Raw genomic sequence first — 24,419 nt, 5'->3', positions numbered from 1 at the left:
ATATGCATTTGTTATTTCATTCTAAAACTGGCATAGGTGCTCTGTTCTCACTTCCTGCCTTTTCAGCTTGGGAATCCACTGTTGATTTGGTCTCTAAACCCTCCGCATCTTCATGTTCTGCTGTAGCAGCCTCAGCAGCATCTGCTTGGGTAGGCTCTCTCTCCTCTTGGTTCATAATTTCAGGGGTCACTTGATCCAAGTCGTGTCTTTTAATTTCATGGCTGCAATCAGCATTGTTGTTCAGTCGCCAAATTGTGTCTTTGCGACCCCATGCCCTGCAGCACACCAGGCTTCCCTATCCTTTACTATCTCCTAGAGTTTGCTCTAAGTTCTCCCTTCAGTTCAGTTCAGTTCAGTCGCTCAGTCGTGTCTGACTTAGTGCTTAGTAAATACAGAACAGGGAGTTCCCTGGCAGTCCAGGAGTTGAGACTTTGTCTTCCAATGAAGGGGGTGCGGGTTCCACCCCAGTTAGAGAGAGCTAAGATCCCACAAGCCTTGCAGCCAAAACAACCACCAAAACACAAAACAGAAGCAATAATGTAACAAATTTAATAGAGACTTTAAAAAATGGTCCACATCAAAAAAATCTTTAAAATAAATAAGGAAACAAACAATAAATAAATACAGAACAGCATCAGGATGAATGTCCAGTCCAGAATCGCAGACTTGGGTTTAAGGCCTGGTATTCCATTACTAATTGTGAATCTTCAAGCAAGCTCCTTAACCTCTCTAAAGATTCTCTCATCTGGAAAACGGGGACAAGAACTATACCTAGCTCATACAGTTCAGTTCAGTCTCTCAGTCGTGTCCGACTCTTTGCGACCCCATGAATCACAGCACACCAGGCCTCCCTATCCATCAGCAACTCCCGGAGTTCACTCAAACTCATGTCCATCGAGTTGGTGATGCCATCCAGCCACCTCATTCTCTGTCGTCCCCGTCTCCTTCCGCCCCCAATCCCTCCCAGCATCAGTCTTTTCCAGTGAGTCAACTCGTCGCATGAGGTGGCCAAAGTATTGGAGTTTCAGCTTTAGCATCAGTCCTTCCAATGAACACCCAGGATTGATCTCCTTTAGAATGGACTGGTTGGATCTCCATACAGATGACACCACCCTTATGGCAGAGAGTGAAGAGGAACTAAAAAGCCTCTTGATGAAAGTGAAAGAGGAGAGTGAAAAGGTTGGCTTGAAGCTCAACATTCAGAAAACGAAGATCATGGCATCTGGTCCCATCACTTCATGGGAAATAGATGGGGAAACAGTGGAAACAGTGTCAGACTTTATTTTTTGGGGCTCCAAAATCACTGCGGATACTGATTGCAGCCATGAAATTAAAAGATGCTTACTCCTTGGAAGGAAAGTTATGACCAACCTAGATAGTATATTAAAAAGCAGAGACATTACTTTGCCAACAAAGGTCCGTCTAGTCAAGGCTATGGTTTTTCCAGTGGTCACACAGTTCAGGCAATGATTAAATGCTACAACAAATAAAAGTGCAACCTAACAAAGCATCAGAACCTAGTGAATGTTGGCAATAACAGGGTCTTACAGGATGTGGCTCTATTCCCAGTTTTACTTCACCTGCTCATCCCCTCACCCCAAGTCCAGTTAGACTGGGTTCTTCGCTATTCCTCCTCACACTGGACTTGCTCATACCTCAGGGCCTTTTGAACCAGCTATCCTATTTGGTTAGGGTGCTTTCCCCCCAGATTCCCCTCTGACCAACCCCCCCACTTCTGAGAGGTCTCTGCTCCAAATTTCCCAGTGAGCTTTATGTGACCAACTTGTTTAATCCTGCAACCTGCCTGCTCGCACTCTCAGTGTCCCCATCCCTATACCGTTGGTCTCTCCTTGCACCGCCATCCTGTATAAGCTCCCCAAAGGCAGGGAGGTCTGTCAGTTCTGTTTGCTTATATAATCAAGATCCAAAACAAAAGCCTCATGTATGAAGCAATACAACTTTGCTCCCAGAGTACCCAGGCCTTGTCTTATTCTTAACCACTGTTGTCTAATGTCCACATATGAGAGCTATCGCTACTTTGCAGGCCTTTCCCAAGGGCCCCGCGTTGTAACTTTCCATTCATCTGTATATGAAAAATGCCATTTAAAAAACAGATTTATACTACTCTTTCAGTTTTTCTCAATGCCCACTTCTGACTCAGGCCCTGCAAGGACAGGCTGCTGCTAGAGACCTCCTACCTCAATATTACATCTTCCTTCTCGTATGTGGCAAAATGACATACATTTTATAGAAGAAAACTTCTTAAATGTTATCCAAGGTGATGCTTATTTAGAGGGTTATATTTCTAATTCAGCACTTCAAAGATCAGCCTCAGATTTCAAATGAAGTCCAGTGGAACTGTAATATGAATAGCAGCCTCCTTGCCCCTTGCAACTATAAACATACATCAACATATAGGTCAGATATATATGAGATAGTATATATATATATGTAATACATATATGTATCAACACAATGAATGACATGTTTTATTTTCCTCAGCCAACCTGGATGGCAAAATAACCCACATACTTTAGCTAGGAAAATTAATAATTATACCAGCAGGTAACTCATATTGAGCACTACATGAGCACATTGTATGCCTTATCTAATCCTCACAACAATTTTTTTAATACTTAAAAATTATTTAAGTGGCAAATGTCATGTTATTTATTTTTAATGATAATGATGGAACAAAAGAACGCAGTATTAATACATATTGTTGTTCAGTTGCTAAGTCGGGTACGACTCTGTGACCTCAAGAACTGTGGAAAACCAGGCTCCTCTGTCCTCCACTATCCCCGAGAGTTTGCTCAAATTCACGTCCATTGAGTCAGTGATGCTCTAATCATCTCATCCTCTGCCACCCTCTTCTCCTTTTGCCTTCAGTCTTTCGCATCAGGGTCTTTTCCAGTGAGTTGGCTCTTTGCATCAAGAGGCCACAGTATTGGAGCTTAAGTACTGGGATACTCTTACTACTGCATTTTTTTTTTAAGAGACTTCAACACTTCATTACCAAATGATAAAACAATTAGACAGAAAATAAGCAGGGATATAGAATTCCATAACACCATCAAACACAGAATCTAATCTACATTTATAGAACAATAAATCCAACAACAGCAAAATACACATTATTTTCAAATTCCCATAGAATACATACTAAGACATTCCGACCACAAAATAAATCCCAACAAATTTAAAAGAATTGAAATCACACTAGAATTGACTAGCTCATTTTTTTAACAGCTGTGGAAGCTGAGGAATAAAGAGGATGAATAACTTGCCCCTCTTTACAGAGTTTGTGCACCGCATACCAAGGCTTCAAATCCAAGGAGTTGGTCTCCAGAACCAAGGCTCTGAATCATTACATGCTACCACCTGTGCCGGGCAGATTGCCACAGAGGGACGTGAGTTGGGAGAAAGAATACATGCATGCATGAGGAAAGAAGCACTTGAGCGTGTGTACTAAACCCTTAATGAACTGGTAACTGGCAAAGCACCAAGAAGGCAGGTAACAGGTGTGGACATTTAGATGTGTCAGTAAAATGTCTGGATTTTTTTAAAGGTGCTGAAAATTCCTGCCCTTTGTTTACTAAATACCAGCAAAACTTGTCTGATTTTAAGTACCTTAAATACTTCTCAATTTGGGCACTTATATACGTGAATAGAAAATAGAGTCTTAAGCAAATATTTTTAAGGCTTCCCAGGTGGCGCTAGTGGTGAAGAACCTACCTGCCAACTCAGGAGACATGAGAGACACAGGTTCGATCCCTGGGTTGGGAAGATCCCCTGGAGAAGGAAATGGCAACCCTCTCCAGTATTCTTGCCTGGAGAGTATTTTTAGTGACATCAAAACTGAGTTTAAGGCTCATGTGAGGTGCTAACAAAGTTGTCCATATCTAAGTAGCAACCCACTTACTTTGTTTGCTGAAACAAGGTACTGCCAGGAAATGCCATCTTCCCCCTTCAGTTTCCCATCCTAGACCTGGGGCAGTGTGAGGTTAGGGGCTTTGATGGATGCTAAAATGAAAAAAAAAAAAAAAGACAAGATTGGTTCCATTATATTAATGCTCACTTGCAAATTTCATAAATAACACCTGAAAATAAGCAGGGTCAAATCCTGGCTAAGCAGTTTTCATCATAGCAGCCTGGGTTTAATTAGGTTTTATGTTTTTAAAGTAATTTAGATTTACCTAATGCCCTTAAGATGTACTGGGCCCAGGTCCCAGAAAGATTAACAAGCAGAAATTAATTTTAGAGACACTTCATAGGAAAAATAGAACACCCTCAGCTTGAACTACAATTACTGTACCTAAAGGCCTCCAGTTTCGCTTCCTCCAATCCATTTCCCACACATCAGAATAATATTTTTCTAAAACACGAGGTAGATCATGTCTCTTCCTTGGTCAAGCACCTTCAGTGGCTTCACTTCAGGTAAAGTCTAAACATTTAACGTAGACTACAAGGAATTGCATGATCTTGCTATTGAAGGCAGAGAAGGCAATGGCAAGCCACTCCAGTACTCTTGCCTAGAAAATCCCATGGATGGAGGAGCCTGGTTGGCTGCAGTCCGTGGGGTCGCTAAGGGTCGGACACAACTGAGCGACTTCACTTTCACTTTTCACTTTAACACACTGGAGAAGGAAATGGCAACCCACTCCAGTGTTCTTGCCTGGAGAATCGCAGGGACGGGGGAGCCTGGTGGGCTTCCGTCTATGGGGTCACACAGAGTCAGACACAACTGAAGTGACTTAGCAGCAGCAGCTATTGAAGGAGTTGTTGTTTAGTTGCAAAGTTGTGTCTGGCTCTTTTACAACTCTGTGGACTGTAGCCTGTCAGGCTCCTCTGTCCATGGGATTTCCCAGGCAAGAATAATGGAGTGGCTTGCCATTTCCTTGGCATTTCCAGGAGATCTTTTCAACCCAGGGATCAAACCCGCCTCTCCTGCATTGCAGGTGGATTGTTTACCACCAGGGAAGCCCATTGAAGGAGTAGAGCATTGTGATTATGGAGCAAAGAGCTAGGCTGTCTCCATTTGAATTCTAGTTCTGCCATTTACTATCTGCATGATCTTTCTTGTCTATGCTTCAGTTATTCTTCTCTGTAAAACGGGGATAATAATATACTCTATCTCATAGAGTTGTGAAGAGTAAGTATTATATATACATATATATAGATATATAGAGAGAGCATGCACACAACACAGTACCTGGCACATAAAAAGTTTTATATGAATATTAGCTACTATCTCTTACCTCCCCTATTCTCTTCCCTTCCCCCCAACTCTGTGTTCCAGCCATTCTGCATCTGATAGGCCGAGAGAATGTCTCAAGAATCATTCTTCCAGCCCTTCCCACATCCTGCTTCTCTATTTGAAATACTTGCGGCCAAATCTCCCTTCTATCTTCTTTCCACCCGCATCCTTTTCTATCTTTGCCTAACCACCACTTGCTTTGGGAAACCTTTCCAGTCCAGACCAGTTGTTTCGACCATGGGCTCTCACGGCTCCAGGCAGGACTGCCAGAGGTTAGAAGGTCCAGTTAAAATTGAATGTCAGTTAAACAACAAATACTCTTCTAGCATAAATAAACCCCATGCAATATTTGGATTTTGGATAAAAAACGAACAATTTTTCAGTATAAATATGTACGATGCAATATTTGAGACACACTACACATTTATTCATCTGACCTTGGAATTTAACTGGAGTCCTGTATTTCATCTGTCAACCTCACACACAGGTGATCCTCTAACGTCACCCTTACTACATACACTTCAGTAATTTTAAAAGTATGACAAGTAGTTTTGTTTCCACCCCTAGAGTGTGAAATCTGTGAGGGCAGTGCCTGGGTAACCTTGCTCATTGTTTTGGACCTGGCATGGCAGGTATTCCACAAATACATGCCTGGCAGGCAGGGCTGGCCTGAGGAATACAGCCATCAGGCCAAAGCTCAGGTACCCCCTATTACAAGTTAACTCTAACAACAGGCAAACTCTCCAGGACAAAGCATTTCAACAGGTACCATTAATTTCATGTCCTCAGATGGACAAAATGGTGCTACTGCTTTTCAGAGTATCGCCACTGTGATAGTACTGACTCCCCAAGGACAGTTTTAAGGTGACCCTACTATTTTATGTTCAAAAAAGGACTGCGTTTTCACACCTTTTTCACTTGACTCTTTTGTCAGTTTTTTTTTTTTTTATGTGGACCCCTTTTAAAGTCTTTATTGAATTTGTTACAATATTGTTTCTGTTTTGGTTTTCTGGCTGCAAGGCCTGTGGGATCTTAGTTCCCTGACCAGGGATTGAACCCGCACCTGCATCAGAAGGTGAAATCTGAACCATTGGACCACCAGGAAAGTCTCAAATGTTTTTGTTTTTCTTTCTTTTCTTTTCCTTTTTTTGTGACATCACATGACTTGCATGATCCTAGTTCCCTGACCAGGGATTGAACCCAGGGTCCCAGCAGAAAAATAGCAGAGTCCTAACCACTGGACCACCAGGGAATTCCTCACTTGACTTTTAAGGCAAGTATTAATACCCACATCTAACAGATGGGGAAACAGAGGCTCTGAGAAGGTAAGCAGCTTGTCCAAGATGACCAATAAAAGGGAGCAACCATTTTGACCCTAGGACCATATGCTCTTCCCTCGTACCACATGGCCATCTGGGCCAAGGTAAAGAATCAGAATCTCTATGTTCTTCCTCTTCTCCTAGACACCCTCTCAAAGAAGAAGTCTGATACCTGACTCCTCTCCAAAGATTTAATTGCTCCTCCTAAAAAAGATTCCCCGACAACAGCCTGAGAGGAGACAAGGAGGCCTGGCATCTGTATTTTGAAATACAAGTAAGTCTTAACTAATCTCTCATGTTATAAATGACACTACTTAGGTCTGAAGACTAAAGACCTTGCTAGGAAATAGGAGTAACACTGACCGGAACCTGAAACCTGTTCCTTTTCTTTTACCTGAATCTCTAGAAGACATCACCCCACACATTTCTGGGAACGAGGATTTACACCTTGATTACATATATCTGTCAGCTTTCTTCTGGAATGAAAATGGCTGAATCTGCTCTCAATACAGCACCTAGTAACTCATCTCTTAGAGCACTCTGCAAAATTCATCAGCCAGAGGGTATGCAGGCTTTCTGCCACTGGGAGATGCCTGTAAGACTGACTAGATGCTATTTGTGCCTCTTGTCCCAAAGGATCTGAGCCCCTTAGGAAGATTCACTCAGGCCAGAGAAGCACTGTCGTCTCTACCAGGACAGGAAGTTTCCGACTAATCCAGTCTTTCTCGCCAGGACGCTCCTAGCCACCCCAACCTCAGTTCTACTTCTCTAAGCTTCCGAAGGAAACTTCCTCAAAGAAAACTTCCATTTTGAAAGGGAAGAAACGGGAAGCACGTTATAGCCAAGAAAGATTGGGCCTCCAGGGGCAGAGGGTCAGAAGTTAATGATCTAAAACGTAACAGGCTGTGAGCAATTCAATAAAGCTAGAAATGAAGCCCCCAGAGAACACGCAGTTCTTAAACTGCTGCAGCTTACTTGGTTTGGGGGAGAAATACGCACAAAGTATTCCAGGGCCGTGGACGCGCTGCTGGAGGTTCCTCGGGCAGTCTTCTGTTAGGAGCACGGATACCTGCTGGCTGACTGGCTGAACTGGCCCCTGGAGACACAGCAGCGCCCAGGAACCTTCGGAGGCTCTGCTTCCCGGCCCGGCGAAAGGAGGGATACTGACTACTCAGGCCTGCCTAAAACGAAAATCACAAAAGTAATTGAATTATCATTATTGCTTGTATGGGTCACTGAAGAAAACTGTGCTGACCGAATTCTAGCTGGAGGCTTCGTTTGGAGCTGGGAAGTGCGACCTTTACAAAATTACCGACCTGGATTAGAGACGGCATAGAAGGTGCTCGCACGTGTCGAGACCATCTGGTCAAGTTGAGGAGATGCCCTCGGGGAATTTTTCCCGGGCGCGCAATAGAGCCCCTCAGCTGGATTCTGCGATCACCTGGCCTCACCGCCGCCCCGCCTCTACCCCTACCCCACGCGGCGCGGGCAAATCCCGCCGGCAGCTGGGTGCAGTTGCTCAGGTAACAAGAGATGCGCTGGGGGCCGGCGGCGCAAGGCGAGAGCGCTCGGCCGGCGGTAGCTCCCCCTCCCCGGTGCAGACGCAGGAGGCTGAGTGTGCCAGCTGCGCGCTCGCGAGCGGGTCTTTAGCCGGGAAAGCGTGGTTTTCGTGGGGCTCTGGGCTCAGCCAGTGAGAGGCTGGGGGTGTGGCCGAGGGAACGCGCAGGCCGAGTACTTAGGGGCTCGCCGCGAGTCCGGCCTGGTTTCCTCACACTCCCGGGCGCGCGGGTCCATCTTCTCCGCGCGTAGAACGGCCGTCCGACTTCATCATGGTGACCCCTGGCCCCAGCAGCCCCATGAGCCCCGCCGCCTGGGTTGGGAGGCCGGACGCCCGGAACCTCCGCGCCCCGGTGAAGAAGAGCCGGCGCCCACGCCTACGGAGGAAGCAGCCGCTGCAGCCGCTTAACACAAGCCCGCTCCCCGGAGACTCTGGCGTTTGCGACCTGTTCGAGTCCCCCAGCTCCGGCTCGGATGGCGCAGATAGCCCCGCGGCGCGAGGCTGCAGCACCGCGCCGGGTGCCGCCCAGCAGCTGGCGCAGCTAGATCTGCAGACCTTCCGCGACTACGGTCAGAGCTGTTACGCCTTCCGCAAGGCGCGGGAAAGCCGCTTCCACCCGCGGGAGTCGCTGGCGCGGCAGCCACAAGTGAGGCGCTGGCGGAGCCAGCTCTCCGCCACCGCTCCTCCTCCTCTCCCGGGCTCTTTCTTTTCCTGCTCTGTCCGCCCTCCGCGGCCCTCCCAGCCCAGCTCCTCTCCCTGCCCCCGCCCGGTTCGGAGCGAGAAAGAGCTTTGAAGGGCCGGGCCCCCAGCCTCATTTTACAGACGGAGAAAAGGGGGGCCTGGACGGCCTCAGTGACCGGCCCGAGATCTCCAAACTGGGTAGCAGGGACCCAGTAGAATGCAGAAGGAGTTACGACAGTTTCTAGGTTCGAGTCCGGACTCCTACCCACCCCGGCAAGTTACTTAACAATCTGAGGCTGGCTTCTTCATTTGCCAAGTGTGGGGACCCTTTGAGTTGCTGAGAGGATTACACGAGGTAACGTGTATCCGCACTGGGCACAGCGCCAGGCATGAATCCAGGCGTCCCGGCGCCCAGCCCCGCCTGTGCTCTTTCCTCAGCGGCGCTGCCCACCTTTTCCCCAGTTTCCAGCACCTCTGGGCTTTTCCTTTGTTTCCCGCCTCCCTCCGGGGCCCCTGCCGGCCTTGGTGCCCTGTCCCTTCCACAGTCCCTCTGAGCCCTAGGCTCAGCGGGCCCGCCTCCCTCCTCCCTCCGGCAGGTGACGGCGGAGTCCCGCTGTAAGCTGCTCAGCTGGCTAATCCCCGTCCACCGCCAGTTCGGCCTTTCCTTCGAGTCGCTGTGCCTGACGGTGAACACTCTGGACCGCTTCCTTATCACCACGCCCGTGGCTGCAGACTGCTTCCAGCTGCTCGGGGTCACGTCTCTGCTCATCGCTTGCAAACAGGTACCTCCTCATGGGGTCGGGGTCAGCCAGGCTCCCTGCCGCTCTGGTTCTCCAGTGCACTAGACTGAACGCTAGGCTCCCTGAACTCATTTTGGCAGAGTTTTGCACACTTAGCTACCCCACAGCCTTAACTTCACAACTCCTCCGCGCCCCGCCCGGCCAAACGAACAATCCTTTTACTCAGTCCCCAGAGAAAAAAGCCGAGTCTCCACAGCTGTCTGCAGCCTCTCTATTCTAGTCTCGGGGCGGGAATCTGCCAAATTTCTCAAACCTGTTTTCTGCGCGACGGTAGTTGGAGAAACTGCGCAGAAAGTATACCCCAGACAACTACAGTGGAAGTATGGAGAGAGGAATCCCCCACATACCTCGCTGGAAGGGATGGAGGGAGCCCTGTTTCGCCTGGGTGGGCCCCCGGCCCGGCCCCGGATGCTGCACAAAGAGGGCTGAGTGTTTTTGTGTTACAGGTGGAGGTGCACCCGCCTCGCGTGAAGCAGCTCCTGGCCCTGTGCTGCGGTGCCTTCTCCAGGCAGCAGCTCTGCAATCTCGAATGCATCGTGCTGCACAAACTGCGTTTCAGCCTGGGCGCTCCCACCATCAGCTTCTTTCTGGAGCATTTCACGCACGCGCGCGTGGAGGCCGGGCAGGCCGAGGTCTCCGAAGCCCTAGAAGCGCAAGCCTTGGCGCGCGGGGTGGCGGAGCTGAGCCTGGCTGACTACGCTTTCACCAGCTACACTCCCTCCCTGCTGGCCATCTGTTGCCTGGCGCTGGCCGACCGTATGCTGCAGCTCCCTCGCCCCATGGACTTGCACCTGGGCGGGCACCCTGAGGCGGCGCTGCAGGACTGCTTGGGCAAGCTGCAGCTTCTGGTGGCCATAAACGGAACCTCCCTGACTCATATGTTGCCCCTCCAGATCCGAGAGAAGTGCTGCTTGTCCCCGAGCTTGAAATAAAGTAGACCCTTGGTCTCCTTTGAGCCCCTCTCGGCTGTTGGACCTCTCCCGTTGCGCTGAAAGAGTACAGTACTGACCCAAAGAGAGGCTTTCAGGGCTCCCACTTAGTCTCCAGGTCATCCTGCAGGTTGTAAATAGTGTAAGGTAGTAGCATCTCATTGTTTTGCTAAAGCACAGGGGAGAAAAGCAAATCTCTCCTCAATAAACAGGCTGTCTTGGTGGTTTATCTGAGTGCTACAAATGCAAGCGTTTGTCCGGAAGAGGGAAGGTGAAAGCAAGGCTAGGATAGAGGTGGTCAGTAACTAAGGAGAGCATCTCCCTCCCTCGGGGCATCTCTCTTTGGAGATTTTTGTAGCCAGTTACAAGGTCCTTCGAGGTTTCTGCAGCCAGTTACAGGGCGAGTCAGGGTCACTTATTGGCCTGAAAGCAAGGATTCTCTTGTTAGGAGGTTGAAGACTGCTTACTCCTAGAGATTCAAAGGGTGTTGTGGTGGGGTGTGAGACGGAAAAGAATGCACTGCAGCCCGTGTTGTTTACGGGGGTAAGAGGGGGAGGGCGCGAAGCACACTGCTGGTGCAGGAGATGCCAAGCTGACAAACTTTGGGGCCAGGCAGTCCCACTAGCTAGGGCAAGTAAGGACTACCCTGATAAATGCCAGATAAGGAAAAATGAAGGCTTTGCCGGCAGTAGTGGCCACTACAAATTGAATCAATTATCCTGCCATCACATGGTTAGAGAGTTGTCTTATACCTGCTACATGTGAACCCACAGTAACAATAGTACAATAGTAATAGTGCTTACATGTACCAGGCATAGTGCTCAGCATTTGTTATGTCAATGCCTCCAACGATAGGCAGAGTCTATTATCCCATTTTCCAGAGAAGGACACTGGGCCACAGAGAGGCTGAACAACAGTGGAGCAGTCAGGATTTGAAGGCAGGTGGTCTGAATCCAGAGTTCCACCCTTTGCCACAACGCTCAGTTTCCCTCACAGGTTTCTGAAAATGCCCCCAAAAATCTCTTCCCAAGGCAGATGTGGGACAAGTCATCTGCTCAGTGCCCTCCATTCAGTAGGGACTATGGAGAGTGTATTCGGAGAGCCAGTACAGTCCCTACCTCTGGTCATGTTGCAGGAGTCATTTTACAGATGGAAAAGCGAGTTTAAAAATGGGACAGAGGCTTGCTGGAGTTCTGACTCCACACCTGTCTCACCATCTTCATCCTCACTGTTGGGAATCTGCCGTAGGCCCTGAATCTTGTAACCTGAACCCCAAAGACAACTGTCACCAGCGCTGTTATGAAGCTTAAACTAGATTGTTATGAGGTAGTATAAAGTAGTGGTTAAACACCTGGGCTCTGAGATCAATTTACTGGGTGAATTTAAGCAAGTCACGTATCTGTGCTTAAGTCTCTCTTGTAAAAAGAAGAATAACAGCATTTACCTGGAAGTGTTGAGGTATAGATTTAAGGAGATGTTCTCTACACACACCTCAGCACAGGTCTTGCCTGGTACATAGCAATTCTTCAAGGCTGGTGCAGCCTACACTACACAATGATGGGAAGGGAGGTTACACAGAAAAAAAAAAAATAGAGATAAAGCAAATATAGGAAAATGTTAATGTTACCATTGTTCATTGCCTTGTTCAAATTTTCTGTGTGGTAGACAAAAATCAAGTTGGAATAAACTGTGATTTACTGCATTTAGAATAAATCTGAATGTATGACAGATGGTACAAATAAAAAGCAAACTCAAAACATATTTAGAGAAACTTCCTGGCTCTTCTTAGGCACTCATGTACACTCTAGAGCGAGGAGCACCTTACCTTAGGCATCTGGGACCCCTTCTCTCCTGATAGGTTGGTCTGCTATGCTGTCCAGGAACTTTCTCCTTGGCTCAGGGAAAGGGAATTGGTAATCCCCAAGGTGTTTGAGGAAAAGCTGGTCTGTGATGGTGAAAAGGAGAAGGAGAAAAATCATACCATCTCTTCCAAGTTCCAAAATATCTGGAGCCCTCAGCCCAAGTGTTATGGGGTGGGGTATCTCTGCAAAAGAATGACTTGAGGAGCAGTTGTCTTCACCAGCATTTACTCCATCACTCAGTTGAGACTGATGTGGGTGATTTGGTGCCAGAAATCATCCAGACCAAGGAGTTATATAATCATGCTATTCCAGCACCCATTGCCACAGAAAATCTATTGCACATTTTAAAATACAATGCCTTTATTTTTCTACTCCAGCTTGGGACTCATGATAGAGAATGGGCCTGTTTTGGATCTTGGGATATGTAGTGATCTCCCCAAAACTCAGCTAAGAGCTTCCCCGCTCCTTTTACAAACTGGGAAGTCATTAAGGATAGGGACTGGGAATGGACTAGCTAGTGGCTAGGCCACTTGGGAACCAAAGGAAGTAGGAGACAGAGTGGGCACCAGGCTGTGGGAGGCTGGACATGCAGCTGAAAAGGCTTCTCAAAACATTAATTTATCCATACCAAGCGCCAGTCCACACATTACACAAAGTATCATCTTCACAGCAACTCCCCTGAAGTTAGTGTTTTGGTTTAATGGTTTTCCAAAAGAACTAGGGTTCACGGATCTGGTGGAGCCTGGGTTCTGACCCTAAAGCCAGAGCTCTTTCCTCGCCATCAGCAATACCACACCAACTCTATCTTGCTGACCTCACTGGGTTCCTGCATTTATAGGTGGGTCAGAGAGTCTCCCGGAGAAGGCAATGGCAAGCCACTCCAGTACTCTTGCCTGGAAAATCCCATGGGAGGAGGAGCCTGGTAGGCTGCAAGTCCATGGGGTCGCTAAGAGTCCAGCACGACTGAGCAACTTCACTTTCACTTTTCACTTTCCTACATTGGAGAAGGAAATGGCAACCCACTCCAGTGTTCTTGCCTGGAGAATCCCAGGGACGGAGGAGCCTGGTGGGCTTCCGTCCATGGGGTTGCACAGAGTCGGACACGACTGAAGCGACATAGGAGCAGCAGCAGCAGAGAGTCTCTAAGTCTCTTCTAATTATATCATTAGGTTGCTTTCCGTCTCTGTTAGGGCTATCTTGTCTATGAATCCAGATAGCAGGTGCAAATAAAACAGGATCATGCCCTTTAAAAGAGGACCTTGCACTACTCCTGTGAGGTATAAGACATCAACAAGGCGCCCAATAGAGGGTCACAAAGATCTCAACTTCAGATGATTGTTCAAGTTGGATGGATGTAAGAGTGGTCCTGAGAGAGACCTCTCCCCCAGGAAGCTGAAGATGCCCCTTCCTGGGAGAGGCTTCCAGCTTGGGAAAGAGGAGCCAAGACTCCCGCAGAGTGGTCGAAGCAGGTTGTACGGAAACTGGCCAAATGCTTGGAGAGTTGGCTGGGGCTTCCGTGGGAGAGACCCGGGTTTTAGGGGATTGGAGGCTGTAGAGATATGCGACCCTCTGTTGTAAAGTCTATGTTCAGGTGCTGCTGCCTGAGAAAGTGCGGGGTACGGGTATGGAGAAGGGCTTTAGGCTTCAGACAAAGTGAAGTCAGCACCAGGAGGGCTCTCCAGCCCTTACGCAATCTGGGGCTGTTCTGGGGAGTCCCCGCTGGAATTCTACATCCCCACCAAATCCTACACACATGGCGGGGCAAATGCTGGGCTCTGGCTTTGGCAATGGTCGCTCCAAGTGTGTTTCGTGCCTTGTGGCTGGGGTAGGAAGAAAATGAAATCAGAATCGTTAACTTTCCCATTCCCGCCGTCCGTAGGCGGGAAGGCTGTACCCAGCGTTAGGGACCAGCAGGGGATGTCCTCCCCTCCTCTCCTCTGGCGCGGCCGGGAGGCTGCGGCGCCAACGCCAGCCGAAAGGGCGCTCGCGGGCCCGGGCCCCGCGCTCCGGGTTCCCGGGGGAAGCCGCGTTGCCAGGTTGGGTTTAACGCCTCCGCCAAAGGGCAGATTGTCCGGGGCTGAAGGCGCCACCTCCGGCGCTCCGGCGCGAGCCGCCCCTCCCGCGCGGCGGCCCCGGCTCTCCACCGGGCCCTCCCTCCTCGCCTCCACTGTAGCTCCTTAGCCCCACCCCGAGCACGCGCCTCCCCGACTTCTGGCCGGCCTCAGAGCCCGCGGAGCGCTGCGTGTAGGGTCGCCATCCCGGCCCGGGCCGCCGCCTCCGGGAAGTCGGCGCGGGGCTCCGGGCCTGAAGCGGACCGGGAGGCAGGATGCAGGAGTGCGGGGGAACCCCGGCGGGTCGCCGGGCCTTCGACAGCATATGTCCCAACAGGATGCTCGAGCCGCGAGGCCGGCCCATCATCAAGCCCGGAAAGCCGGAGAGGAAGGTCGGGCCAACGGGCCGGGGCCGGGCGGGGTCCGCACGCTCCCGGCCCCGGGGGCTGACCCGCGCTCACCGTTTCTGTGTCCGGCTAGTTCGCTCCTCCGCGGAAGTTCTTTCCCGGGAGCAGCGGCTGCAGCCGGGTGTCGGTGTACGAGGATCCCCCAGACGCCGAGACCCCTGCACTGCCAGGTGAGCACGGTGGTCCCCGCTAGACCTCTCGAGTTCCCCAAGTCGGGTGGGTGGGGCGCGCGGGGTTCAAAAGAACCTTCCCCCCGGGGGCTTCGGAATCCTGGCGGCGATGCCCGCGGCGACCCTTGCGGAGAGGCTCAGGGTCCGCCCGGCGCGTGTCTCGGGTTCTCGCCGCGCAGCGCTCACCACCATAGACCTGCAGGATCTCGCTGACTGCTCCTCGTTTCTTGGGTCCGACCCTCCGCCTGGTGATGACTCAGCCGCCTCACAGGTACTTCGCCTGGTGGAATCCCCCTCCCTCTCAGTCCAAAGTTTTATTTCCCGAGTTTCCTTAAAGAACCGTTCGGGTAGGGGAGCCCAGGAACACCTGGCTAGCAGGGAGAGATGTCCTGCAGGAATCCGAGCCGCGAGAATAGGAACTTCCTCCTCCCTCCTAGTATGTTAACGGTGGCTCCATTCTCAGAGCTGTTTTGACCAACTCTGCAGAGGGAGGGCTCCCCTGCCAGACGGGTCTTCCGTTCTCCTCCCCATCTATTCCTTGGAGCTGCGATGGAGCAACTCGGAGGTTGCGCACCGAGGGATCATGTGGGTGGGTGGGAGCATAGTTGCGCTCTGGGCACCAGATCAGCGCGTCCTCTCTGTCCTTCCAACAAGACTTTCCCGGTCATTCATTAACAATTTTCATTCCCTGGATGTCTAAGGAGTGTGGAGATTGGAGAATAACTTCTCCATCAAGACTGGAGTAAACGAAGAGAATTTACATTTGGAGGAAGCCGGAAGAGTGACAAAGGATTTGAAGAAATCTGACTGAAAACGTTGTTCTCTACAGAGATGGCCCTTCAGCAATTGGGCACTTTATAAAAGCCCTTTTCTCCCTCTGCAAAGGCTACTGTCACTCCCGTGGGGGAAAGAGGCATTTTCCCTAGGAAAACCTATCTTCTCACTTCCATCTCACTCCTACCTCTCACCAGGACTGAGACCAGAAGCCTGGCTCATTGATGGGATATGAAGCGCCCAGAAGGACAGGAGGTCCTAGCTAGATTGTATCTACAAGAAGAGTGCCAGTTCCAGGTTCCTGGCAGCAGGTGCTGGGGACACGAGAATATAGAACTCTCCAGAGGATATGACCATCTCCTAGAACTGTGATTGGGATTGTGGAACAAAGTGTCCCAGGGTCTAAGTGCCTCTTAGGATTGGGCCAGAGCCCAGGGAGACTTGGGGTAGGTGGCCACTGAGAGCAGAGACTAGGAAGGCAGGAAGAGTGGGCATTGTCCTGCAGAGGCTATTTTTTCTCTTGTTCTCTTAAGAGTCTGGATGCTCAGATTTTAAAAAAGACAATATAGGAGCATCATTCAACGGACCCAGAGAGTTACATCACTCCCTTACTCCAACATGTTTATTTTGCAAGAGAAAAAGCAGGCTTTTGCTGAATTTTGGCTTATATATACAGAACTTAAATTTGGCATCATGTTCTGTTTTAATTTTTTTCCCCCTGCTGTTTGTGTTGGAGAAGTGCCAAGTTTTTATCTAATTAGGAAGATAGTAACAGAGTAACCACAGAAATATCATTGAACTACCTAGTATTTTGGCACTAGTGGCAAAGAACCCACAAAGACTCAGGTTCCTGACTCTGGGTCAGGAAGATCCCCTGGAAGAGGAAATGGCAACCCACTCCAGTATTCTTGCCTGGAGAATTCCATAGACAGAGGAGTCTGGCAAGCTACAGTCCATAGTGTCACACAGAGTCAGGCACGACTGAAGCGATTTGGCACAGCATGCACCAAGGATTAAGCCCACAAACCAGAGCCCACAAACTGAACCGAAGTCAGCCCATGTCTCCTTCGAGTTTCAGAGAGTTTTAAGGGCAGAGCTCTTGCCAGATGGCCCAAGAGATCCAGAAGTTGTCCTGGGGAAAGCAGAGCTGGTGCAGAAGGAGATATATCCCCAGGGGAAAAGTCTCCAGGGGAACCCTCTGGCCAGTACACACTCTGGTTGTATTTCTCCTTCCTGTTGGGGAAAGTGGACACAGAGAGGAAGTGCTCTAGAAGTGTTTGGGGTCCAGAATGGGCCAAGACCTGGGATAGCACAGGAGAAAGCATTTCCTGGGCACCATTCCCTCAGATGGCCTCCAGTCTTCTTGTGGTAAGGGTTTTTCTCCACTAAGAGGGAGACCTTTTAGCCCTTGGAAAATGCCTCATTTCTGACTCTTTGAACCAGGGGAGAATCTGTGCTTCAGGATCTGTCTGGGGCCCTCAGTCCTTCCTTTCTAAGCTCCCTTCCCTTTACAACCTCAGATCTCAATAGGTGCTAGACTTCTCCTCCCTGAAGGAAACTGGTAACTTGTACATTCTTTGAAGTTAGAGTCAGATTAAGCTCTGACTTATTCTGGCCTGGAGAATTCCATGAACTGTGTAGTCCATGGGGTTGCAAAGAGCAGGACACAACTAAGTGACTTTCACTTTCACACTTCCACTTCCGATTAAGCTCCTCTTCTCAGAAGTATCTGAATAGTTAACATGGGTGTTTGGGAGACAAGTAAGATTAACCCAGAGGAATTAAAAAAAAATGATGATAGAACAAAAATCGTTAGACCAGATATTTCTGGTGGCGTATTGGATGCACCCCTCACATCATGTCCCTTGAGGGACCTCTTTCCCCTTCCCTGAGCTCTTCATTGGAAGCCAGGCTTTCCTAAAAGAGAAGTAAAAGCTAAAGACAAGGAAGGGTAGAGGAAAAAGGATTGAAATAGGCACCAGCATTCTGGAGCAGAAGCTCCAGTTTCACTATTTCAAGTTGGGTGCTAGGGCAACTCGATTTCTCTGAGTTCAGCTTCTCTATCAGGGGAGGAATCACTTCTTGATCTCTGTCAGCTTCCCGAACTGCTGTGAGAATTAACAGAGAAAATCAACGTAAGAATTTTGTCAGCTCTGTCCGCGAATTATGGGAATAAGAAATTTCCTGGCAGCCAGCATTTTACTGTCCCCTTCCGTCTCACCCAGGCACATTGCAGGAACCCAGGAGAGCGTCCAGTCCACGATGTTAGAGGTGCATCACTCTGTATGAGAAAAGTCAACTCCAACTTTTTGAGAAGCAAAAGAGCAATAGGGACCACACCAGCTGCGTGCTGAACAGAAGCACTTTCCACATAGCATCCTTGACCGATCCTTGATCTTAGCCGACCTTTTTCCCTTTCTTGGTGGGGACGGGTGGTTTAGTTGTGATTGAGCCTTCTCGGGTTATGTGGCCTGGAGTTACTGTTTTGGATGCCCCTGCACGCCGGCATATCTTGGGTGCAAGGACGGAGTGCGGAGTGTTTGCACACCGTGCTCCCAGTTCTTAGAGCTGTGGCCCCTTGGCCTGTGAGAGGTAAGTCGGGGCTGGAGGTCTGCGGCCCCACTAGGAACGCGCAGGGTTGGCCAATGAGGCGGCGCGGGACGGTGCCGGCTGCCGGAGGCCCGGAGCAGGGCGGCGGAGGTGAGCTGAACGCAGTTTCAAACTCGGCAGGACCCTCGCAGCAGGGTCCCCACTTCGTGCGCCCCTCTCCCCACCATGGCGGTGCAAACCTCCTGGATTCCGCGTCTCGGGCCGGGCTTTGATTTTCAGGTATAAATTTCCACTGTGAACACGTTTGCGTGTAGACCTGCCACTGAGTCCCGGAGGTTAGCTGACCGTCTAGGAAGAGCTCCAGACCCGCCAGACTTAACATTGACTAGTTTTCACCTCTGGTTTATTTCAGAGCCATTCCCTGCAAACGGCAGCGGACTTCGATCTGCAGGATTTCAGAGACACCGTGGATAATCTCATTGCAGGCAAGTGCAGTTTCTGCAGTAAAATTAAAGCGGGGGTGTCCTCTACCCCTCAAATCCTACAAGTTCGAATTTCGTGGCCCTGAAGGTGGTAAACTGTGTACCTATTAACAACTCGCCAGCATCTCATCAAAGTGTCAGGCTCTTCCGTATTTAGGGGACCCCCTCCCTTTTCCTTATGGAGAAGATGAATCGCTGGATCGCTATAGATAGCATTTTGTCTGCTTGCCAGTGCAACTTCTGAAAGAGAGCCCAGCCTTAAGCTGTGACGTGGCTAGGAAGAGCCTGGGTGACAGGAGTGTGTGGAGTAATGTGACTTCAGACAAGTTTGACCCGGCCACTGTGGAGGTTCAGTGTAGAGCGTCAACAGGCATTTATTGAGTGCCTGCTGAGAGTGTTCAGGATATCAGGAAGGGCCTGGGGATCGTGGGGATTGCAGAGTGAGGGTTGATTTATCAATAAAGAAAACTCTCCATATAAACCCTACACCCTTCGTGACATTTTGTCCCTATAGTTAGCCAGGCGCGAGTCTGAGGCTGCAAACCCAGCTCCCTTCCTTCCTCTTCATCAGACTCGTCCTCTTTGATGTCGCCTTCGCTGGCGGGCGGAGACTTCCCGTTCTCTCCTAGCGACGTCCTGCCGTTTGGTCCCTGTCTCTCCCCGCCGCCGAGCCCGCCCGAAGTGCCCCCGCCAGAGCAGTACTGGAAAGAGGTGGCCGACCAGAACCAGAGGGCATTGGGGGACGCTCTCATCGAGAATAATCAAGTAGGGACACTGGGCTGGCCTTCAGGAATCCTAGGGCAGGGGCAGGGCATGGTGCTCGGGGACAAAGTGGAGGCGCAGAGATGTGCCCCTTTGGCACGTTAGAACCAGTGGATCAGTCCAAGTAACTGCTATTCCTTCACTGGCTCAGTTTACAACGTCCCTAAGTGGGAATAATCCTACCCGCCGGATTTTTAATAGGGTCACCAATGTTTATTGGAGGCTATATGCCTACTATTGCGCTTACCCATTTACTTTTCCTCATTTAATACCCACAGACATTGAGCTGTCAGCACTCCTCATCACTATACTGAGGAGTCACTGAGAAACATTCCAAGTGCTTTGTAATAAAAACCGATTATTATTCTCATCAGTGTAAACGTTCTTGGGCCCCCAAGTTTCTGATTAGACATGAGGATCTGGGTTCAGTTCCTGCCGAGTGTACAGAGGAGACAGCACGGGAGCCTACAGCTCAATGTTTGGGTCCCCTCCTGCAGCTGCACGCGACGCTGACCCAGAAACAGGAGGAAATCGCCTCCCTGAAGGAGCGCAATGTGCAACTGAAGGAACTCGCCAGTCGGACCCGGCACCTGGCCTCGGTGCTGGATGTAAGTGGGGCGCGGGCGTGTAGAACACTGCAGAAGTCGGAAATATTCCTGTGCACCCTTCACCCCCACCCTGCTCCCAGTGTTGGGACCCGGCGAGGGTCGAGGGAAGGAGAGGACCGCTGGCAGCTTGCTGAGTCACTTGCAGGGGTCGGCCGAGTCGCGCTGTTGGAAGTTAGCCCAGGCCTCCTTCGAGCGCCAGTCAGAGGCGAGTCTGGCTGGCCCCAGGGCGGCGCTCTTCCTCATCTTTTGTAGAAGCTGATGATCACCCATTCCCGGGATCCCGGGGCGGCAGCCGAGCCCTTCCTGCTCAAGGCTACGGCCAAAAGAAGCCTGGAGGAGTTGTTCAGCGCTGCCGGGCAGGATTGCGCGGAAGTGGACGCCGTTCTGAGGGAAATTTCCGAGCGCTGCGATGAAGCTCTGCAGAGCCGCGATCCCAAGAGGCTCCGGCTGCAGCCCGAGCCCCCGAGCCTGGACCGCAGGCCCGGGAACCTGCACGGCGCCTTCCCGGGGCTGCTCACAGACTGCAGCCGGAGCACGCTGAACCTGAGCCACAGTAAGCTCGAGGAGGGCGGCTCCTTTTGCACCCCCATCCGCAGCCACAGCACCATCCGCACCCTTGCTTTCCCTCAGGGCAATGCGTTCACCATCCGGACCGCCAACGGGGGTTACAAATTCCGCTGGATCCCCAGTTGAGCTGGGATGTGGTCCTCCCAAACACTGCCTCTATGCAGATTGAAGCGCCTGGAAGCTAAACGCGGGGAGCTGAAACCTGGTTTCTCAGAACTCCCGCTGCAGGGCCGATGCCACCCTGAAACGTTTTTGTTTTTTTTTTTTTCTTTCAGGAACAAGAACGTAAAACGTTTTGATACTGATGCACTGTAAAGTTCTGTAAAATACTGTATAGTCCCTCCCCTTTTCACAGCGAAACCGTGTGTGTGTGTGCGTGTATCAGTCAATTTTAAAGTATTTATTTTTAACAGCTTTGAATTGTGTACTTTTCAGAGCTGGAAGGGACCTAAAAACCACTTCCGTTCCGTTCCGTTCCGTCGCTCAGTCGTGTCCGACTCTATGCGACCCCGTGGACTGTAGCCTACGGGCTTCTCCGTCCATGGGATTCTCCAGGCAAGAATACCGGAGTGGGTTACCGTTTCCTTCTCCAAAAACCACTTAGCTGTTTTTAATTACATAATGCCCTACTTCCGCAGGAAGCAAAAGGAGATTCGAAGAAATTAAGTAATTTTCTACAATCAGAGGCGTCATGGGAACCTTCTGAGTGTTCTCACTACTTTTCTCAAAGATTGTAGGTCCAGAAGCCAGGTCTTCGGGTGAACGGTTTCAGTACATCACTCACTTCCCTTGATCCATGAAGAACACTTAGTTTTGTTACTATTGAAACTTTTCATTGTAACTGAAGGAATAAAAAATTAGGAGAGGTTAGGATTAAGAATTGCTAATCACTTGTCTCAGGGCAAGTAATAGAACAGGAAAGTGCAGATTCTGAGTCAATGGGTTTTTGGCAAAAACAGGTGCTAAACACATTTGTTTGTAATGATCATTCTTGTAATTTTGTAAGATTTATGATAAATATTTATACGAATAATATAATTTTATTTGTCTGAACAGAATAACCCCAGAAAAAGAAAGCTTTCTTAGTAAGAAACATTTTAAGAAAATGGCATATCCCACGTGAAAAAGAATGTATTTTAGTGTGTTCTTTTTTTTGGTAGAAATCAGGTGTGGAAATCTTGGTAAAACTATTTGAATTCCATGGATAAAACTAGGGTACACATTCATGTTTCATATTTCTTGGCTTCATCTTCTAAGAAAAATGGGGGTGTTACGTGATGCCTTCACTTTGGCTTTTGTTTATTCTCTTTTGAGTGCCATTCCTTTTCCTATTCTGTTGTGCAATTTTGTGAGTAGAGTATGTCAAGCAGTGATTTGTCCCCACCTCCACAGTCCTCATCATGAGGGCTACTTCTTGTCTTTGGGGGCTCAGCCTGGGCAGGTTTCCAACCCTGTTACACCACATAGCTGGTTCTGCCACCTGAAAGCTATTCTGAATGGAGTGATCAGGTAACAAACAGGTGAGCTGGGCGGGTTGGCAGAACCTGCTTCTCCAGTCTATCCTGTGTACTGTTATCTACATTGAAATGGCCATTTGGAAAACAAACAAAAAAGTGATAGAGCACATTTCCTCATACTTTGTCTAACAAATGGACTGAAAAAAATATACTGGATGGTTCAGAATTCTTTTTGTCAGCTTAAATATGAAGTCACTGCAGTTCAGCATCAGAGGAAACAGAAAACAAAAACAAAACCCTTTAACTTGTTTCGAGAAACAGCTTATTAAAAATTCTTTTCCTCTCCAATCCTCAATTAGTATTTTCATAATGCATGGCATTACAAGCAGAAAAGTAAAAAAAAAACTATATGTATTTTTCTATTTGTCTTATGCCTGGAATTTAAAAAATTATAAGGCTTATCAAGAATTCTGTGTGAGGTGGTCGGTGGTTTGGGGTCTTCCCTTAGATGAATGAGCCCACAAACCACAGCTTCCTTGACCTGGTGTTTTCCTTACTTCTTTGGGATGTTAACCACCCAGTAACTGAGTGCTTATATTAGCAATGAAGGGAGCTGTGCCCACTAATATATGTCCTTATGTTCCTTCCATGGTATGAATTCTTGGTACTGCTTGTTGCTGGTTTAATAGAAAACATCAGTGAGAACACCTTTGAACGAAATCTTAGCCATTTTCTCCATGATTCTTTGAGCTTATATTCAGCTGTGTGATCTAGCCTAGTTCATGAAGACATGTTAGCCTAAAATTATCGCAATAATTTCTTCATTTCAAATAGGACCAGACACCATTCAAGATGTTGGGGAGTCAATCATGAACAAAACCAAGACCTTGTTATACAGAAAATAAAGCTGGGTTTAGGGATAGGATGTAACCGGCATCATTGTTTTAGATAACATGGTTGGAGTGTTTCTCGAACACTTTCTATAGCAGCACAATCAGTTTTTAAAAAGAGGCATACACACTTTAGCTAAATTATTTTTAAGGAAATGACTTCATATTTGCAACAGTTAGATGTTGTTGTAAAGTAGTGGTTCTTAAACTGTAGCATGTATCAGAATCAGCTGTGCTGCTGCATGCCAAGTTGCTTCAGTCCTGTCCGACTCTTTGTGACCCTATGGACTGTAGCCCACCAAGCTCCTCTGTCTTTGGGATTTCCAAGGCAAGAACACTGGAGTAGGTTTCCATTCCCTTTTTCACAGAATCACCTACAGGGCTTATTAAAACCCAGCTTGCTGGGACCTCCCCAGAGTTTCTGATTCAGTGAGTCTGGGTAAAGTCTGAGAATGTCAGTTTCTTACAAGTTGCTAGGTGATGTTGATGCTTGGATCTAGGGCCACTGTTGTGAAGAAATTTTTTAAAGATTGCTTTCAAAAAGATTAAATCAAACAAAAACCAGTTGACCTGATCGCATGCAAATAATTCTTGAGATTTAGGATTAAGTTTTTAATAATAAAAATCTTATCTTACATTCAAAAAAGGGTTATATTTCAAAAAGTTGGGAGTGACAATAATGTACTTTGAAAAATGATGTTAAGTAACACAGAAGGTAGCTTCAGTGATGAATTGAATACCTTGAATGAAGGACTTGATGTTGAAAATACGCATGAAGAGTCTGAATAAAATTATTTATGAAATGTGTTAAAGAAGCTCAATTCAACTGACCCTTAAATGTGGGCAGAGGGATCAGGACCTAGTTCTAATTCTAATTAACTCAAAGTTCACATAGAAGAATAATAGTAATACTTCCAGTTGAAGGATTATAATGTCATTAATTTATAATATTAACTAATGATATTTTTGTGTCTATATTTAACCTAAAGGAGAACTAGATAGTACAATGATATTTAAAGAATTTAAAATTATTTGGAGTAATGATATAACCAATAAGGAATTAATATCCAATGTATATAAACAGCTCATATAACTCAATATCAAAAAAAACAAGCAACCTGATTAAAAAATGGGTAGGGATGTGTTACATTACTTCTATGGTAATAAAATAAGAAATTAGGAAGAAAAAAATGAGCAGAAGAACTGAATATATTGTGCATTTTCCAAAGAGGAAATGTAGACGGCCAACATGAACATCAGAAGATGCTTAACATCGCTAATCAACAGAGAAATGG

General features: G+C 48.5%; 2 protein-coding genes and 1 long non-coding RNA gene across 3 annotated transcripts; 2 read left to right on the top strand and 1 right to left on the bottom strand.

Moving 5' to 3' along the window:
- Window positions 1-3,317: 3,317 nt before the first annotated feature.
- LOC129553085 (uncharacterized) lies at window positions 3,318-8,022 on the bottom strand. Its single transcript, XR_016035203.1, has 3 exons — window positions 7,893-8,022; window positions 7,576-7,757; window positions 3,318-4,023 (listed from the first exon to the last, which is right to left on the bottom strand). It is a non-coding gene; the product is annotated as an uncharacterized LOC129553085 (long non-coding RNA).
- Window positions 8,023-8,282: 260 nt separating this feature from the next.
- On the top strand, window positions 8,283-11,045 carry CCNO (cyclin O). Its single transcript, XM_055422046.2, has 3 exons — window positions 8,283-8,780; window positions 9,412-9,597; window positions 10,062-11,045. The coding sequence occupies exons 1-3, from the start codon at window positions 8,406-8,408 to the stop codon at window positions 10,545-10,547; spliced, it is 1,047 nt and encodes a 348-aa protein (XP_055278021.2). The 5' UTR covers window positions 8,283-8,405; the 3' UTR covers window positions 10,548-11,045.
- Window positions 11,046-14,572: 3,527 nt separating this feature from the next.
- MCIDAS (multiciliate differentiation and DNA synthesis associated cell cycle protein) lies at window positions 14,573-22,559 on the top strand. The gene is made up of 7 exons (XM_055422044.2): window positions 14,573-14,849; window positions 14,938-15,034; window positions 15,214-15,305; window positions 18,771-18,843; window positions 19,412-19,605; window positions 20,100-20,210; window positions 20,463-22,559. Exons 1-7 carry the CDS (start codon window positions 14,733-14,735, stop codon window positions 20,901-20,903), a joined length of 1,125 nt encoding a protein of 374 aa, XP_055278019.2. The 5' UTR covers window positions 14,573-14,732; the 3' UTR covers window positions 20,904-22,559.
- Window positions 22,560-24,419: the final 1,860 nt, after the last annotated feature.

This window comes from Moschus berezovskii, chromosome 18, assembly GCF_049115385.1.
Source record: "Moschus berezovskii isolate FMDL1 chromosome 18, NW_MosBer_1.0, whole genome shotgun sequence".
Taxonomy (NCBI): Eukaryota; Metazoa; Chordata; class Mammalia; order Artiodactyla; family Moschidae; genus Moschus; species Moschus berezovskii.
This window is presented reverse-complemented; position numbering and strand designations above follow the sequence as displayed.